General features: G+C 35.3%; 1 protein-coding gene across 4 annotated transcripts in view; it reads right to left on the reverse strand.

The window, feature by feature from the left end:
* The window catches only part of Arhgap20 (Rho GTPase activating protein 20), a 125,462-nt gene that overhangs the window by 29,727 nt on the left and 75,508 nt on the right, over nt 1-20,227 (reverse strand). For 3 of the 4 annotated variants that reach the window (XM_004856526.4, XM_004856525.4, XM_021237792.2), the window contains exons 5-9: nt 14,124-14,165; nt 13,171-13,255; nt 10,474-10,551; nt 7,481-7,547; nt 5,086-5,274 (exon numbers count right to left, since the gene is read on the reverse strand). In XM_004856526.4, the coding sequence (XP_004856583.1) occupies nt 5,086-5,274; nt 7,481-7,547; nt 10,474-10,551; nt 13,171-13,255; nt 14,124-14,165 (461 nt within the window). The remainder of the gene's footprint in view (nt 1-5,085; nt 5,275-7,480; nt 7,548-10,473; nt 10,552-13,170; nt 13,256-14,123; nt 14,166-20,227) is intronic. The other variant, XM_087212362.1, reaches the window with a different exon arrangement.

The raw sequence follows: 20,227 nt of genomic DNA on the forward strand, positions 1-20,227 counted from the left end.
TTGAAGGCTTATTGAGAGGTTTGTGTAGGATATGTATGAAAAATACTTTGCCCAGGGAATGGGTCACAATGATCTTGATTAAAGCTGACATGATACCTGGCTCTCCTTCCATTAAGAAGACCTCCTGTCTGCATCCACTCTCCATTGGTTCAACAGCCTTCATTCAGATGCTATGTACACATAAGGAGTGCCACTGCTCTGCTTCACTAAAGCATTTTCTTTCTGCCATGACATTCCTAACCACCATCATTAAAAACACAAAACAGAGAAGGAAACAACCCTTTCTTAAACCTAGGAAGCAGTTCCTGTATGTTTAGCCATCTGTGGCAAATATTTGTTCAATATGTGTCAACATATACAGTGAGTAGCTGTACTCTCTGGTTTGTGAATATTAACATTGTTTTATTATTTCTAAAATTATCACATTTTGTTTTTAGCTTTCACACACTGCTTAAGAAGAATGCTCTATCAACAAATTATATACCAAGCTATCTTATGAATGTAGACCAAAGATAAAGTAGAAATTAAGTTCTTTAATTTTTTCTAAATACTTTCAACTGTAGTCATGCCTTGCATTGTATACAGTATTTGATCTGAGAACTCAGGCTCTGAGACTGAGAAAAAAATTTCATTAAAGTTCACTTTGTTGCAGAACTCTTAATGTATAGTGTTTATTTTTAAATGTCCAATGCTAATGAAAACATATTGTCATAAAAAACATAAATATAAAGCATACTAAATTCATATAAGTCTAGCTTTCCTAAATAATGTTAGCAAGATTCAGGCTTGGTGGTTTTTTGGTTTTTTTTGGATACCGGGGATCGAACTCGGGACCTTGTGCTTGTGAGGCAGGGGGCGGAACCACTGAGCTAAATCCCTGGCTCTTGGTGTTCTTCTTTAGGCTTAAATCAAAAAACTAAACATTAAATATTATAACTGGTAAAACTTTATGCTTGTAGAATAATATTCATAACAACAAAAAACTTTCTATTCTGGCCATACATCTCTTCAACTTCAGAATACTTTTTTCTCCCCAGAGTAGGAAATTGATATAGGAGAACATTAGACTGACAGAACAAAAAGGCGGAAGATGTGCCTCATATCCTACCATCTATTATAAAAGTTCAGTGTAATTCCAGTTCAGTCTTGGGTCTCAAGCAAGTGGAAAGTGAACCTGTTGTTGGCACAGAACTGGGAGCACAATTCAGGCTTGGAACCCTGCTAACTACTTGAGACCACAACCCCACTTATTTTCACAACTGTTCTGCTCTATTCCAGTTTTTCCATACTTGGTATAACTAAGCCATTCAATCTCTCATTTAACTTTGGCTCTGTTGTATGTACTAAACCTTGGAATGGGTTTGCATGCTTTAAGAAACTCATATTCTAAAGATACACGTGGGTAAATAAGCATAACAGTTTTAAAACATTTTACTGGACATAAGTATCAAGTGCTCTGGAGACATGGAAATGGAGCAAATAGCTGCCTGAAAGAGAAGACTTCCTAGAAGTGACATTTGAGTTAGGTCTTGAGATCAGATACTTGAATGTTTACATCTTGAACTCTCCATTTACACTGGAGTTGTTTCACTGGGAACCAACCTATCAATTGCTACTTTTATCTGCAGACTGTTCAGTAGGAGGTGTTCTACAAACTGAGGCAGGAATTTGAAAGAAAAGAATGGGGATGACTATGCTTACCTAAGTTTATGTTGGTTAACAGGGATATTTTCCTCAAGCTAATTAGAAAAAGCCTCTGTCAGAAACAGACCTAAAGTTCTAATTGTGGCTTATTTAATTCAGGTGATAACTGCTGTCATCTAATATTCTCATAGAAATTATCTTCTTCTTTTATGCTGTTAACCCTAAAAATAAGGTATGATTTTTCCACACAAAATATTTACTTCCTAGAACTAACCAATTTAAAGTTTGAGTTCAATGGATTTTAAATAATGTATGCCACTTTGATAATCACATGGTCATATTTCCTACATCATAATAAAGCTATATGAGTAATGAAAATCTCTAATAATCTTCAGATTGGCATGTTGGCATCAAATTAAACAGCAAAAGACTGCTCGTAAAAAAAAATAGAAGCAATGGGAATGCTGGCAGTTAAGACAAAAACTATGTGAAGTATTCTGTCTTATAAAGTGAGTTAGTGCTAGCAGCCTACACAGTGGGGCAGTTAGGTTTAGTGACAAGAGCAGAGACTCAAGAACAGAAGATGTTGGGGACGGGGATTTAGCTCAGTGGTTTCGCCGCCTGCTGCGCAAGCGCAAGGACCTGAGTTTGATCCCCGGTACCAAAAAAAAAAAAAAGAACAGAAGATGTATGTGATGTTTCATCTCTATTATTGTTACACACTTGGTAATGCTGGACACAGTCTGAGTCTGCTCATTTAAAAATTAAGTTAATAATGTAACCTTAAATGGTTGTTTTGAAGCTTAAAAGAAAATATTCTATAAATTGTTAAGTTCTATTTAGAGATTATTTGATAACATCATGAAAAGTATCATCCAGGGGCCATTAATTTCATTTGTACAATTTCTAGACTCTATGGTTCTTTAGTCTTTTCCAGATGCCTTCTGACTTTTCCATTTCTAATGAAAGCACTCCAAAAGACATAAGAGAATGAAGAAAAGTCAAATGAGATGATTATGTTACTTGCAAAGCTCTGTTACAAAGTCCAGTAGAATACTGAGAGTTTAGTGGAGTGTTTTTGACTAAATTTGCATGTTAGTGCTCTAAATCAGAGAGCAGCAAACTGCTACACTGGCCTGCCATCTCTTTGGATAGCCTGTGAAGAATGGTTTTTACATTTTTAAAAGGTTAAAGAAAATCCAGGTAATATGTAGTGATACATAAAAATTAAATTCAAATTGTATTGTTCATAATAGTTTTACTACAACCCCACATATATGTTCCCATACTGCCTATAGTTGTTCTTGATTTACATTCCATGACAGAGTTGAATAGCTATGAGCTGGTGTGTGGTGTGCTTATTTGCTCTGCTGCTCAGGGTACTACAAGCTTCAGTAATGGGACAGGGCTTTAGCTCAATGGTTCTGCCGCCTGCCTAGCAAGCGCAACATCCTGAGTTCAATTCCCAGGGGAAAAAAAAAAAATTTCAAGAAGTACAAGCTTCAGTGACTCCATTACATCTCAACATTGTTTCAATAGCCACATATACCATGATACTGTAATATCTTACTTGTTTATTACTCATCAAAACAAAAGAAAAGTGCCTTTTTTTTTTTGTATTGGGGATCGAACTTGGGAACTTGTGAGGCAGGTGCCAGAACCACTGGGCTAAATCCCCAGGCCCAAAAAGTGGATTTCTAATGTTGATTTTTTTTTTTTTAAGGCACAGTGAATGATGCTGTTACTGAATGAAATGACAAAGTACAATCATACCTTGTTGTTGTTCATTAAATAGTACCAAATTATTTTGGCTGGAAAAACTAGCAGGCCACAAAGCAATTGACACTGCCAAGTTCTAACTTGCACATCAAATATTAAAGAACCAGTACTAGAACCATTTTTTTTCTTAAAGACAGGGTCTTCCTATGTAGTTCAGGGTGGCCTTGAACTCATTATGTAGCCCAGCCTGGCCTCGAACTTGTGATGATCCTTCTGCCTCAACCTCCGAGTGCTGGGATTACAGGTGTGCGCCACCACACTCAGCCAGAACAAAATTTTTGGGTATCAAGTAGTTTCAAAGCAGTTGAGTACACCTAGGTATGATTGTATTATGCTTACTGTACAATGGTATAATGGCTGTGGTAAAAGAATACACTATATAACAGACTAAGCACACATCAATGTAAGAAAGCAATGATTACAAAAATTAGAATATTTAAAATGGAAATTTTCATCATTGCAGCATTTCTTCAAAATAAACAATGAAAATGAAGCTCTAACAAAAGTTTGAGAGGCTCCTTTGTTACACCCAATTCAAGGAAGGCCATTTAAGAATGGTGAGTTGATTAAATCTTGTGTAATTGTAGTAGATATAGAAATGTGGCCAGAAAAATTAGATTTAAGAGTATTAGCTGTTATAGTTTGAGTCTAGATGTCCCCCAAGGCCTCATGAGGTCATAAGTGGCTTTTTCAGAGGTAGCTGAATCTGGAGTGTGTGATGTTGGGACTAAGGGTGATTACTAAACTACTACACTGATTGGTTTGGCACCACCTTAATTCCAGTAGTCTGTATAAGATAAAAGGGGCAGAAAGATTCTGTTAAATTTCTCTTGTTGCTTTTTGCTACCTTGTGGGTGCCATGAACTGTTCTCCTCCTCTGAGATGCCCCTCTGCCACATGCCACTCTGCCTTGGAGCCAGCTGACTATGGACTGAAATCTCTACAAACTGTAAGCTAAATAAACCTTTCTCCTTTTAACTTTGGGTGTCAGGTATTTTGTCTCAGCAATGAGAGAAAAGTAACTAAGACATTAGCCTTTCAATGAAAATAGCTGAATAACTGAGGACAGTAGGAGCCATGTTCACAGGGAACTCAGATTAGTAGGATAAGGAGAGATTTTCATAGAAATCATGTTAGTCCTCACATAATTATACCAAAGGTCCATATAGGGCATCAGTCTTTTGACACCCAACAATGACAGCCTCCTCCTTTATAATATGATCGTTTAGAGGGAACACACAGTGAAGTGTATTGCAGTACAAAGAAGGCATTGAAGCACCTGCAGCACTGCCTGTGCCTTTAACTCTACAGTGGGCATAAGGTTAAAGGGCAAAGGATAATAATGAAAGGACAGACTGTATTGCTATTTTTTTTTGGAGGGGGGGTACCAGGGGTCGAACTTAGGACCTTGTGCTTGCGAGGCAGGTGTGGGTGCCACTGAGACAAATTCCCGGCCCTGTATTGCTATTTGATGCTGGTTATTTGCTGATTTATAACACCATCCTCTAAAATTCCATCTTTTCTTTTTAGAACACTTACTAGCAAATTAAAAATACCTCATCTGGGAAGAAGTTTGAGTCTCTGCCTTTGCTATTAAATTTATGTTCTAGAATGAAAACTATTGCTGAAAAAATGCTCTATGATGAAGGAGAAGTGACTCACCATTTAGATGCTGGGTGGCAGCCAGGCGGCTGGGCTTCAGGATGAACTGGCACTGCATCTCTCGGGGCAGCTGTTCCATGAGGAAGGGCTCCTGAAGATTGGAAAGGCTGGCAGAGTCCTTTGATCCCTGTGTCAGAAGTGCGGTGTCTCGAAGATGGTTCATTTTAATTCCATAGGGATATTCGTGCCCTGTAAAGAGAAAAATCTGAGTGTAGACTTCAAGCTGAATGGTATTGTAGGCACATGACTACTGGAATGTAGTGGAATTCACTCCTGGGATTTTTGGTGTAAAGAATCCTTTTTTGACTGAATGACCGCCATAACTCTTAAGATTAGCAGGCCACTGCACAGTGCAGAGGGCCTTACCAAAGTAGTTTTATGAAGGGGTAAGAAAAAAATGTTTAAAGAATATCTTATTTGGAATGATTGCATAGATCAATTTGTGAATTGTGCTGACTTTTTCTATGTTTGCATATAAGAAAATTTAAAGACATTCTCCTTTGACACCCACTAGATCTATAAATCTTCACCAAATCCACATGCTCACTGGACTTCAGATCCCTGATGTAAACATTTATCCTATGTATCAAGTGTTAAAGGATTAAATAAGTACATATGTATGGCTGAAATTATTTAAATAGGGACAAAGAACTAGATATTTCTAGCATCACAACTACAATTAGCTAGTATGCTTGTCTGAAAAATAAACATTTCAAGAGTATTTGGGACTGGTTGATTTTGTGCTTCCTTTCCACTGCTGCCCTGAAGTTGGTGTTCACAGGCCATAATCATAAGGAAGACTGTTCAGAATTAGAAACACAGACACAGATGCAAAAGAGAATTTACAAAGTAGAAAAACCAGACTCTGGACATCTGACTAAAATTGTGATTTTTGTTCTTTAGTGCCGAAATCATTGGATCCTTTTAGTGTAATCATAAATACTACAAGCTGTAGATTCTTTAAGTTTAGAGAATGATTTCTCTGATCACTGAACCCTTACTGATCAATGAACTCTTACTTTCTACCTGGCACAGGCATAAAATGTACGTGTATTAATATTTATACATTACAGCAACTTCCAGGAATTAAGGCAAAAAAGGTCTCTACAATAGCAATAACACAAAATTCATTTATTAAAATAGCCAGCAGCTAATCTACAATTGTTTTACAAGGCACACAAAGGGGAAGTAAAAAGAATCATGTGATATGTATATATACCAATATTCCACCATGAATATATTCATTATATATTGCAAATGTAAAAAAATTGCTGAGTATGGGACAACCATGTCTCATGGCATTTCAGTAAAAGCTAGTAATGAAAGTTGAAACTACTGCAAGCCTAAAAATTGCCATCTACCTAGTTTTAATTAAATCAATCTAATTTATTAAAATAATTTTAGGTCATGACAACTTTCATTGTTGCTCATTTCCTTTTATAAAAATGACAACATCAAAAACAGACCCCAAATATGGTCAGTTTTGCACTCATCTCTGTGCATGAGATGTAATTGTCAGGATTGTCTCAAAACAAATGCTGGAAAATTTGGCTAGAGAAAAGCTGACCAGTGAAGTAGTAGTTGGTAAATTAGTCTGCAAAGACTTTTAGGAGTTATAATGAGTTAATCATTTCCTTATGACACTCAGGAAAGTTTTGGGCATGGGGCAGGTGTTTGATTGAGATGCACAACTGGATTAGTTTCCTATGGAGGCAATGTAGTTGGTAAGAAAAAGAACATGAAATTCAAAAACTGAATACGCATGTGTAAATACTGAATAGTTTCTCTAGTGTGAGAAACTGAAAGTGTAAATAAGGACTAAAAGGTATGATAATATGAAATAGGAAGAAAAGGGGCAAAGGGGTAGGGGAAAAGAAAGAAGGGAATGGAATACGAGAGAATGAAAAAATGGAAACAAAGTCTTTGTAAATAGGGAGGGATGGAGGGGTTGAAGGGAGGGCAGGGGAAGGGGGAAGAATAAGAACCAAGAGAGATTATGTAAAGGTGCAAATTTCCAATGATGAAAGTCAATATATTGTATACCTAAAATGTACCAATAAAATAAAACTAAGAAAAAACTGAATATGAAAAGCAAATGTATGGAGAAAAAGTAATACCAATATATACTGGTTTCTTACAGAAAAACAGTTGGCAAGACAGTTCAGACTTTAAAGTGAAAAAGCGAAAGAGGAAAATTGGTTTCTTAATTATACCTTTTCAGCTGCCTGAGTGAAAAAGATACCGATGTTTGGCACAGAGTAAATTCTTAACAGATATTAAGTACATATCACATGACATTTAATACTATTTAAGCTTGGGACCATATAATCAATTCTGAGACATTTAAAATTTTGATTAAAACACAATGCTATCTTAGATTTTCACAGAAACTTACCAATGAGTGGGTATGGTGCTGCTTCTTTTCCAGAATTGACCCATAACTGGTAATCTCTCTCAGAACCCTGGGAGATTAAAAAAAATTAAAATAAATTTTTTCACATTTGGTACTTGAACAAAGGCAACTTTTTTTTTTTTGGTACCTGGGATTGAACTCAGGACCTTTCGCTTGCAAGGCAGGTGGCAGTTTTTTACATTTTTATGCTTTGAAAAAGAAAAACCTGCAGACAATATAAATGCTATTCAGATTCATGCTTTTCACGATGGTACAGTACAGTAGGCTGATTCCTACAACCCACGGCCCATTCTCCAAGGATTTGGGGATGCTGTTCTTCTCCACGTGCTGAATAGGGATCCACAGACTGTAACTGAATTGGACCCTCCCTGTATCAGCAAGCCCATGAAATGTGAAAGTGTAGGTAGGACTTTTTTCCAAGGAAGAACAAACTTCCTGATTCTGAAAAGCTAATCTTTTCTTTTGAATCCTCATTTTTACGATGTTTCTGGACTTCTCAGAAAATACTGAACTGAACCTCCATCCTGACCCTGCAAAGACAACCTTGTTATCCAAAAAGCCACAAACACTGCTGTGCTTATGATTAAAAAAGTAAAATCTCAAAGGCTAACTATTAGCTCAGCTGCTGCTGAGCAGAATGACCAAGAGGCTTTGAGGAGATAGGTAGTTGGCACAGTCTGCACTGGCTTTAGTTTGGGCAAGTCTAGTCTGGGGGATAGAAAGAATTCTATCTAGAGAATAAGCACAGTCATGGAAAACAATAAAATTTTTTACCAGCAGAATTATAACCCAGCAACACTATAAGTCCCACTTGAAAGAAATAATAGTAAATTATACAGACTTTGGTGAATTTTCTAGGAGGGATAAAGCAAAAATGTTTTAAACAAAGCTAGAAGAGATAGTCAAGTCTGCTGGCAGTATTTCACATTCTTGTCCTCTAGTTAACTTTTAACTAAAATCATGACTCTATCCTTTAACAGAGGTTCCTGGCTATAGAGAGTACCATATAGACGGCTGCGTGCCCCTTCCCTACTCTATGCAGTTTGTCATATCTTCCCTGATGGATCCCCTAGTCAAGGAGGAAGAACAATCTAACAAAAATCTTTTCTTTTTAGCCAGGTGTGGCAGTGCATGCCTGTAATCCCCAGATTCTGGGAGGGTGAGGATTACAAGGTCAAACCCAGCCTGGGGAACACAATGATTGAATGAGACTCTTATCTCAAAGTAAAACATAAAGGGCTACGGAGGTAATTCAGTGAGAAGGCCTTGGGTTCAATCCCCTCAATTATACACAGTTTTATATAGTATCTGAAAACACTGTAATAGTCCCCTAGAACAGGTATAACCAAATAGCTTACATTCTTAATGTATTTTTGATCTGAGCAGTTGATCACTTTTCTAAAGGAAAAGCATAGATAGGAATATGAGTTATGTATTAATTTCCCTTCCTACCCATAAAACTATTTACTCTCCTCTAAGATATATATAAAATACATTACAAATTGATGCAGAGATGCCTGCTTCACCCCGTGCCACAGTGTATACAAAATTTAATCACATTTTAAATATATTACTAAATTTTACTAGTGAGTCAGATTTCTTATCCTGAATTTTGTTTGTCCTGAATTCTTAAAGGCTTAGCAGAGTATTATGTAAGAGTACATCTGTTAGGGTTTGTATTTAAATATGGCCCCCTCCCCAAAGCCTCATGTGAATGAGGTGGAGCTTTTTCAGAGGTGGATGAATCTAGAGTGTGACTGATTCAGGATGCAATGCTAGGCCTGAGGGCATTAGGATTACGGGTGTGAGTGCTACCCACCCTAAGTAGTCTGGATAAGATAAAAGAGGTACAAAGATGCTGTTAAGGTCTCTTGTTACTTTTGCTATCTTCCACTGTCAAGAACTGTCAGCCCCTCTGGCATTCTGCCTTGGAGCCAGTGGGTTATGGACTGAAACCTCTACAAACTGTAAGTAAGCCAAATAAACCTTTTCCTCTTTAACTTTGGGTGTTGGCTATTTTGTCTCAGCAAGGAGAGAAAAGTAACTAAAACAACATCAAAATATAATAATATTATGGCATGTCTTAAACTTGTCATGTTACATCATAGTAATAGTGTTTTAATAATAAAGAATACCACTAAAAATGTTCATTTTCTTAGTTTCCATCCTTCTAAAACCCATTCTTCCCTTTACTAAAAGTGCGCATCATGTGATGTTTATGTAACTGGCAGGAAGGCAAATGGGGAGAACCTTCCAACTGTCTTTCCCCTACCTCATTCTCAAATATTCTAATCTTTTCCAATAACATTTCAAAAACTCACCTCTACCGCAGAAAACAGAAAGGGGCGGAAAATAAAAGCAAAACAGGGAAGAGTATGGTATGAATACTAAGGTTCTTCAAATCCATGGTCTAAATCAAAGCCATCTTGTAAAAATTTACTAATCCATAAAAGGTACCAGCCATCTCATCCTCAGGACCTGCAGCCCGCCAATATAGCATAAAGCCAAGTGTTGTTTATGTAAAAATTTGACTACAGAGAAAATTCTTCAGAATTTATCATCCTAAGATTGAATCCTGTAATAATAACAGGATAAGCAGATCAGGGAAGAGAACAGTCAAACAGCGCTAAGAAGGACGGGGAGGGTGGCTGAAATTTTCTTAATAGTATTATACAGTGAAATTTTGTGTTTGTATATAACATATATAATAAAAATATATTACTCTAAAATTGTAGTCCAATCATATACTTTTTAGTTCTTATAGGTTTTAAAATATAAAATGATACCTACATATTATAGTAATATTAAGGTTTTCTTGTCCTTATATTTTACATTTTGAGGGACAAAATATGACTTTAGTATCTCTAATTGTGAGCTATCTTATGATTGAAGGATATAATACATCTAAATTAAACATTTCTTTGAATCTAAAGTATCAAAGTTAATAATTAAGAATATTTAGCAGAATAACTTACAGTTATCCCTAGCATTCGTAATGACATGTTGATAACTTCATTTGCTGTATCTGAATTCATTACTGTTATAGTTTTAGACTGTAGGAAAAAAAGAAATACAAATATAAATAATTTCAATACAGGTGAACAAATAATATTGTCAAATGATTATACTATCCAAAGGAACATCTGGATTTCACGCATGGGCCAAGTAAAGCAGAAGACTTAAGCAGAACAAAAACTCTTGGTTGTGAGTTACTTTCATTCCCTGCTATCTTAAGCTCTTTATCATTTTTTCTCTAAAAGGACATGTGGCTCACAGAATATAAGAACTTAAAAAAGTAAAAAAATATAAATATATTTCAAAGAGAGGAATGGACTCACTCCCACTCATTACACACACACACATGCTCTCAGTGAGGCTGTTCCTCTTCCCCCATTCCATAATCCAATGGGAATTTTACACAAAATTTTATTTTGCATACTACTTTTGCAGTATAGGGTTTTATCACTTTGCATGCTATAAAATCAGCTAAGATCATAAGAACTAGTTACAAAATATAATTAGAGCTTTAAATTATTTATTGAGTGTTTTCTATGTGTCTGGTACTGTGGCTAAGATTTTCATTGTTTAAATCTTTAGAAGAATTAAAATTGATGAATCTAGGAAAAAGCTGAAAATTTCAGAAAGCTTTATTCTATTACCAACTGTCATCAAATAGGGTATCTATGATAGCTCTGTGCTAAATTACACTGAGATTGCTACTTAAAAATAGATAATCTGTAAGAAACAGAAATGGAATTAAGATTCTGAGATATTTATGAAGGTCACTGAATTTCAAAAGACATTACATACATTGCTACCCTATCAAAAATATTTTTTGCTCTGCACATAGGTTTTACATATGCCAATTATCAGGTAAACCAGCAATTAGGGTCAAATGGGTGATAGATATGACTAACATGGAACAAATAAAAGGCAGGATATAATAGCACAATGTCATAAAAACAGAAAGGACATAAAAAGTAAAGCTAACTAAAATCCACTGAAAATTTATCACTTGTCCTTCTGTTATAGTATTTCTTCCATATATGCCAAGTACTTGACAGGACAAAGTATTTCTAAAAGTTGCTTCTTAATTAAATTTTAGTTTAAAAAACACTTTAAATACATTAAATTCAAAATGTGCTCCCTGAAGCTTCAAGTATTATGCAAAGTGTCTTGGAGCCTAACAGGGAGGGCTTGATGCACCCAACCCACAATCTATCTTTTGCTAGTGTGGCATAGGAATACTACACACCAGACTTTAAATCTAATTTCAAAACAGCTTCAGCTTTTTTTTAAAGCCTGAAATCACTTCCATTTAATTTAAAGAAACTCTCTCATAAAGTCTTTTATATAGTGAGAATCTATCTTTCCAATTATCTGGTTTCTAAGATAATTTGTCTTAACATTTGGCACATTTGTTAAAAATTATTATAGTACATATATCTTTCCCTGCATGCCTTTCTGGGAGACTAAACAAATGAATTTCAGAAGACAGAGCTCTTTAGCTAGTAAACAAGTAACAAAATGTAGACAAAATTGCACATATCACTATGCTGTTCCATATTAGCAGAATTCACTGACAGGCTGTGCACAACTGTAGGCGGAGGTTAAAACATACTTTACAAATACACACTCCTATTTATAGGGGGATCACTCTGAAAGCAGGGCTCCCCCTAAAAGATTCTTGCCTTGCACACTATTTAAGAGGGCAAAATAGTATGTGTCACTTCATCCTTGACTTATTCACAGCAGTAGTGATAAAAGCACAACACTCCAAACTGACCACGTCCCTTTTGCAAAATGAAGAGTGGGACATCTCAAGCACACACCTTCAATACATAAAGTGATCAAGGCATTGCTTACAAAATCCCTAATGTAATCAACTGCAACAATAACTGAATCAAAGTGGGGAAGGGAATCTTTCTCTTCCTCCCTTGGTTTTGGGAGATCTCTGTAGTCTAATACCATAAAAATTTGAGTATTTCCTCAAGTAGTAACACTGGCACTCAGGAGCTGGTTAGAAGACTCTTGCAACTTTTGCTTTTGGCTAAACATAACTTTTGTGCTTCGTATTTCTCCACATGCAAAAACTGTGTGTGATCTAGAGTGGCTGTAAAGTGTGACAGTCCACAGAAACACAAAAATATGTTTATCATGTTCATCACTGATAACATCTTGGCTCTTAAAGTAAGTGTCACACCACATTTAACCTGAGGGATTCAATCCCTAAAAACTCAAGAAATGAGCAACTTTTCAGAGCTACTCTTGATTTAAGAAGTGACAAGTTGGAAAAAATTGCTTCCTTATATAGAAAATACCTCCTTGTGGAAACAGCTTTACTACAAGCCTTTGAACTTGCTACTGAAAAGATTTCAGAGAAACATTCATGCCACAGGGAAGAATAAGACATCTGAGAAGCAATATTCTTTCCAAGTATAAGTGTTAAATACAGCAGTTAAAATTTTTGTTTCATTTTCTCTAGGGTTTAATTTTAATACATGCAAAGATGTCTGTCTCCAGAAAAATGCACTGATCCTTATGGTATTTTTAAATGCTTGCCTGTCACAGCATAAACACTGTCTGTCCACCTGCCTGACTCTTTATAACCATGGAGTTTTCTGCCTTACGCGGGGATGTGGAATTTAATTTTCTGGCTGAGAAACACTTACATAGGCACAATTCCCAATGTCCTTGGCGAAGATTTTGAGGGGAATGCTCTTCGGGTAGTCCTTCTCTTTCTCTAGATTGATGTATCTGATCAAATGCAACAACAACCCAACACAACACTGAGTCAGATGGTATTCACTAATGGCTTATTTTTAAATCTATTTTGGTAATATTTTAAATATATGTATATGCTATTTTAAAGATATGAAGGACTCAGCAAAGTCAGATTATATTATGGGTTGAAAGAAAATAAAAAATTTCAGGACATTAGGCATGGGCACAAAAAATGGGACATGCATGTCAAGTGAAGTTTAAGAAATACTTAGGTTAAGGCACCTCTGGGTGACATTTTACCCTTAACATCTTTCTGCCACCTCTGAATGAGTCTGGAACCTTGCTGGTAAGTACAAGAACACATATAATACTTTACCAGGCAAAACAAAGCAATGGCCTTCCTCTTTTTATTTTGTACTTCAGTAAAGTGTTAATGTTGGTCTTCCCCTGCTTGCGGGGGTGTTGTGGGTATAACTAGTAAGCCTACAATGGCCAAGTTAGTCCACAGGCTCAATAATAGGGATAATTATGGATTTTTGAGGTGCTCTGTGAAAAATCTTGCAGTTTATGAAACCTGAAGTTTATGAAAACTTAATACATACTTTGAAGAACCTGTTAGCTCCAAATGGTAGTTTAGAAGCAACAGATACTAATTTGTCTAAAATGATCTAACTAGATCTCAATGTTCTCTTTCCTAGAAAGAAGAAATACTTCTAATGAGAGAACATTATTTACAGCAAGTAGTAGCTAGTGTATAATCTACAATATTATATGTAGTTTATATTGAGGACAAAGGGACAATTTCCATTAAGATGAAGGGGAGTAGTTTGGGGCACACCTCTGTAGAAAGTTTTTAATTCGTTGCCAGTTAAAGATTAAAAGTAAGCATAATGAAAAATACCTCTGAAGGAGAGAGAGCCATTTGTCCTTTTGTTCTGGAGAACTGCAATAAAAGAAAATAGAAGATAAAAATTAAACCACATAAAATACTTATGCCAAGATTTTATCAACAGCATGTTGTTACTGATGTAGTTGTGCACGTAAGATGCAACCTGGCATAACTGTGTTCTGGAAATCCCAGAGGTAAAAATGCCCCCTTGGAAAAATTATACAATCAAGTGGAGGTTTTTAAATCCTCTTGGATGAATCTGAAGCAGACTCGTTTTTACACCTTACTGCTCTTTCTACGAGTGGTATTAAGTCAGTAGGAGGTAGCTCTTATAGTAGAAAGGATACTTGATTTGGGATTCAAATCCCTGATTTCAAATCTATATCCAAGCTAGATGAAGATGAGAAAGTCACTTAACCTAAGCCTCAGTTTCCCTACCTATAAAACTGGGTTAATTTACTCTGTGTTAAATTAGCTAAGTGTTAGTTTAAAGTGCCATATAAATAGAAAATATGCTTAATATTGAGACGAAAAAGAAATTTGTCACATAGACAAAATTATCTTGATCCAGAAACCAGTCTGTTATCAGGAAAAGAAATTTTTTATTTTAAATACATAAAGCAAAACTTGAATTTGGTAAATTAGCTCACAGAAAAAATTACTGTAACTTTCTGATTAAGATGAATTCACAACTAAATTATTACTAGTAATGTTTCTGTTGCTGTCACTGTTGCCTTTAATTCTTAAAGCTTAAAATAATTTCAAGTTAATTCGTATAGTATCTCTCTTTTTTTGGAGACAGGGTCTGACTGGGTAGTTCAGGCTGGCCTTGAACTCACTACGTAGCCCAGGCTGGCCTTGAACTCATCATGGTCCTCCTGCCTTAGCCTCCTGAGTGCTGGGATTATTGACATGAGCCACTACAACTGGCCTCCTAAATAAATCTTGCCATTCACAAGCTTTAAAATCGTATTTCTAGTAAATGAAAACATGTTCCAGAAAAATACTTAATAAATATTTGTAATTTATTTCTAACTTTGTTGCTAGGCAACTTTCTTCATAATCTTTCATCAAAAAGTACATTTTGTATTTTTTTTAACCAATGAGCATACAATTTCTATTATTCACATTTCCTTCCTACCTTTTGGTATATTCTTTTTTCTAAAACAGGTTTTCTAGGTTCACTAATGTCAAATCTGGTATTTATTTAGCACAAGTCCGTGTTGGAAAATAGATGTTTTTGACCCAACTTTTTTTCAAAGCTCCTTTAAGACACTTAGTATGTTTAAACTGACATATAAGATACAGAAAACTGCACAAACTTTAAGTGCGCAGCTTGAAGAATTTTTATAAAGTACACCTATGAAACCAGAACACAGATTATGATATAGAAAATCACACTGGAAAATGCTCCTTTTCAGGCAGTTGTTCCCACTATCCTGGTTTCAAGAAGCACAGAAGAGTTTTGTTTGTTCAGGTACTTTACATAAATGTAGCCATACAGCATATATTGTGTCTAGCTTGTTTCATTTATGTTTGTGACATTTGTCCATATTATTCTCATAACTATCCAAAGTTCATTGTTTGAATATATAGCATGTGTTACTTTAAACATTAATTATCAATGTGTCAGATTACTTTGTGGATATTCATTTGTATAATCTTTTATTTTACATTCTTCTACTCTATATAAGAATCCAGGACTTTCATTCCTTAGTACTTCTTAGTCATAGGTATTTTTACAGGATTGATACCAGAAGTATTCCAAAGTCAGTGTATTTCTCAGTGTTTCATAGCACATTTAAAAAGATATTAAGACCAAAGGGAGAATAATGCAGTTTATCTAGGAGAAAGCTGAAGGGCAAGGCAGACTGGAAGATTCTCTTAAATTATGGAGGATTAGTGAGGTCTGTTGTCCCTAAGTGTGAGCTGAGGACTACATTCTTTGTTCAGATACTCTAAAAAAAATAGAACTCAGAGGAAATGGCTTTCAGGAACTAGGAAAGAGGCTGAGTTCTAGGCACCAACACTTTTGTTTCAGCCAAGATATCTGTCCTGCACATGTGTTAAGAAGTTGGAACATCTCTGAGTGTAAAGAGACAGCTCTGGGCACAGATAAAGATGACATTAGAAGTGATCACAATACAATGGCCAGTAGCATTTTTTTCTGTTTTGGAGGCACTCCAGAAGTCCCATATTCTGGTTCTACCTCAAGAAATAAGACTTCTGATTAAGAAGAAAATCAGATTTCCTACCAGGTTAGCAAAATGGGAGCATAAGGTGAGTTTTAATTTGATCTATAAATAAGATTCTGTAGTCTAAGACACAGCTTAGGAATTTCAGTTAAAATATTGTTCTCGTCAGATTTAAGTAATTCCCCCGTCTTAAACAATGTTTCAAATATATCATGTAGTTATTTGTAAAATCAGACATAGCAACTGTTTTTCTGGTATTCACAGACCCCTAGGTTTGTAAATCAGAGTACATGTACTGGCAGAGACAGGAAATTCCTCTGGACCTTTTTGAGATGTGGCTATCTACTTGTTTCCCAAGGTAAACCATGGAAAATTCACATTGTTTGCTCTTTTCAATTGGGAATTTCTTATATATTTCGGAAGTTGTTAGTTTCAGATTTCAATGCTACCTGGTTTTTTGGAGATGGGGTTTCACTATGGTTCAGGCTGGCTTTGAACTATGTAGCCCATACTGGTGTCAAACTTGTGGCAATCCTCCTGCCTCAGCCTCCTGAGTGCTTTGATTACAGGTGAGCACCACCATGCCTGGCAATGCTATTAGTTTCTTATTTTTTATTTCTTTATAGGTAGTTTACTAACTGGGAAGAACAGATTGCTTTATAAGCTGTTAGCCTACTGGCATTTAAAGCTCATCAAGACTTAGATTTCTTTGATATTTACTAAGAGATATATATACACACAATTTTCATTGGTCTTAATCTCTTCCTAAGATTCATGTTTCCTTCTTGTATCATTACACTTTAGCCTTAAAAGTTTCCACTAACTTATTTTTGTAGAAACTGTCTGCTGGAAATACTTACAAATTTTTCTGAGTCTTTATTTTTATTTTTGAAGAATATTATTTCAGGATACTGTATTCTACTTTGAAAGATTTTTCTCTCAACATTTGAAAGATTAAAAAAAATTCAATACTTGGAAGATGTTCCACTCTCTTCTGACTTCCATAGATTCTAATAAGAAGTCCACAATAATTCAAATTGTTATTCTCTTGTATGTAATGCATTGTTTTTCTCTGCCTGCTTTCATGATTTTTCTCTTATCTTTGATTTAGAGCAGTTGGTCTATAATACGACAAGGTGCATTTTTCTTCATACTCATCTTGTTTGGGGTTTACTGAACTTAACAAATCTGTACTTTGTTTTTCATAAAATATGGGAGTTTTAAACTATTATTTCTTCAAGTATTTCTTCTGCCTTATTCCTTCTCTCTCTGAGTTTCCAATTACATGGATGTTATCTTTTGACATCTTCTGACAAGTATATGATGCACTTGTTTCACTTTTAAAAAGTATTTTCTCTCATCTTCAGATTGTACATTTTGTATTGCTGCATCTTCAAATTCAGACTCCTCCATTTTGCACATAAGGCTTTTTATTTAAGGTATAGCGGTTTTCAGTTGCAGAAATTTCATTTAGCCTTTTAAATTATTTTCTATTCCTCTGCCAAGACTTCTTACCTTTTTATTAATTTCAATTAGTTTCCTTTCACTTTCCAGGTACACTTATAAAAGCTGCTTTAAAGTTCTTTTCTGATAATTCAGCATATGGGTCGGTCATCTCAGGGTTAGCCTCTACTGATTACTTTTGTTTTTTACTTGTTATTTATGTCAAGGTATTTTAGATGGTATTCTGAACTTTACAAATGTTTTACCTCAGAGACTTTGCATTCTATTTGCAAAATAGTATTCAGGTTTTTGTTTTAACAGACAATGAATTTGATTAACTCAAGTTATAAACTATTTCACCTGTGGTGGTCAGAAACTCAGTTCAGTTGTTTTGGTCTTAGCTTCAAGCTACTTCGAGTCTATGCATGTGGGGTTCAATGGTCAGATAGAGACTTAGAGTCTATACACAGAATGTAAAGCTTTCCTTCTCTGATGTGTTCCTTTTTGAGACCCCTCCTCCCCTCATTTTCCAGTAGTTAGTATTTACTCAGACTGTTTCTTCAGGCCAGAGAGATTACGGGCTTTTGTGAGCTTTAGTTACCTCGCTCTATGATGTGACTGTAGCCTGCCTTAGGCTTAAAGCTTTTAAAAACAGGAAATTCACCATATGTTGGCTCTTTCTTCCATATTTCAATTTCTCTGCAAAATCTCCCAACTTTTGTCCACTTTTCAGAGCTCAAAAGGAGTTCTGTTGTTTGTATTTTGTTCAGATTTTACAGCTGTTCTGTATAGAGTGGTCTGTTAAGACTATAAAGACTGGTTCTGCCAAACCAGAGGCAGAACTCCACAATGCTTTACGTAAAAAAAAACAAAAAACAAAACAAAAAACCCCCTTAATTTTGAGATAATATTAGATTTCCAGAAAAGTTACTTAGATAATACAGGGAGTTCCTGTGTGTGTCTCACCCAGTTTCAGTTTCCTCTAATGTCATCCTTATATTATCACAGCCTATTTGTCAAAACTAAGAAATACTGGAACACAACACCAATGAAACTACTTAATTACATGAGTTTTTCTATTAATGTCCTTTTTCTGTTCTAGGAGCCAATTCAGGATGCTACATCTCACTTTGCTATTTGTCTCCCTATTGATTGGTCTATGACAATTTCTCAGTCTTTCCTGTTTTCATGTTGTATCTTGACAGTTTTTAAGGAGCACTGGTCAGGTATCCTCATACTTCTCTTGAATTTGTATTTGCCAGATATTTTTCTCATGATTACATTACGGTTATGAGTTTTTTGAGATGAAGACCAGAAGTGAATTGCTCTTTTCATCACATTAAGGGGTACATGACATCCATATGACCACAATACTAATCTTGATTGTTTAAAAAAAACACATTTTGAACAATAAAATGTATGTAAAAATGATTCCACATTTTCTCCAGTTAAAAACAAGTTTCATGGAAATTCTTTGATTGAAAAATATCATGTAGTTATCCTTCACTTGAAGTGGATTTTTTCATTTATAACTCCAAGGAGATTAAACAACGGGAGATGATAGTTTCTATAAAAATCTGTTATGGAAAAGAAGACATGCAGAGAACGATACAAACATTTTCTTCCTCCAAATAAGCTCTTAAAATCTTGTGGCAGGCCAAAAAAACATAATAGAATTTGGTGGTATGCATATGGTTTATTAGAACATCTTAGAAAATTTTAGTTATCTTGCTTAAGGATGATGACCAAGTAGTTTAGTGGTAGTGGGAAAAGAAGCAGAATGAAAATTGTCCTGTGCATGTGATGAAGAATAACTCCTTTAAGTGTGAAAAAATTCTTGGAATTGGGGTACTGTTGCTCAAAAATCACAGGAGTGAGTTTTGGTGTGCTTATCACGAATCAAAAAGTTCCAACTAAGCAGGTTCAGAATAAAAGGACAAATATTCTGCATCTCTATAGATACTAAATCAGAATCTGATAGACAATTCAGGAAATTCAGTATTTTATGACATTAGTTGTATCTGCATAACAAAAAACTATTTCCTTAGAAAATCTAGGGGTATGAACTAGTTATTTAAAATTAATTGAGCTATTTTATAAAAATTGCTTTAGTAAAGGTCTGGTATAAAAAGAACTGATAAAGCTCAACAGCTCAAACAAATACTTAAACGTTAGAGAAGGGAATTTTAGTATATGTGCTGCCAAAGTGAGCACTAGAGAAGGGAATTTTGAAAGAGGGAGATTACTAGAGATCTGACTCTATTCCACTTCCATATTCCCAGAAGTTCCCTTCCTTCCAGTTGTCTCACTAGGACCCTTTTAAAAAAATTACTAGTCAAACCAAGGTAAATGATTCCAAGACTTTACAATGTTTACCATTAGTGTCCACATATTTTAATCAAAAGGTCTCTAGGTGAAATATAAGAGACTTTTTTTACTGAATGTGTCAAAAGATTTTTGTTGAGTATGTGTGTCAAG

Source organism: Heterocephalus glaber, unplaced genomic scaffold, assembly GCF_053883595.1.
Source record: "Heterocephalus glaber isolate CG9 unplaced genomic scaffold, H.glaber_assembly_v1.0 deba00001429, whole genome shotgun sequence".
NCBI classification, from domain to species: domain Eukaryota; kingdom Metazoa; phylum Chordata; class Mammalia; order Rodentia; family Bathyergidae; genus Heterocephalus; species Heterocephalus glaber.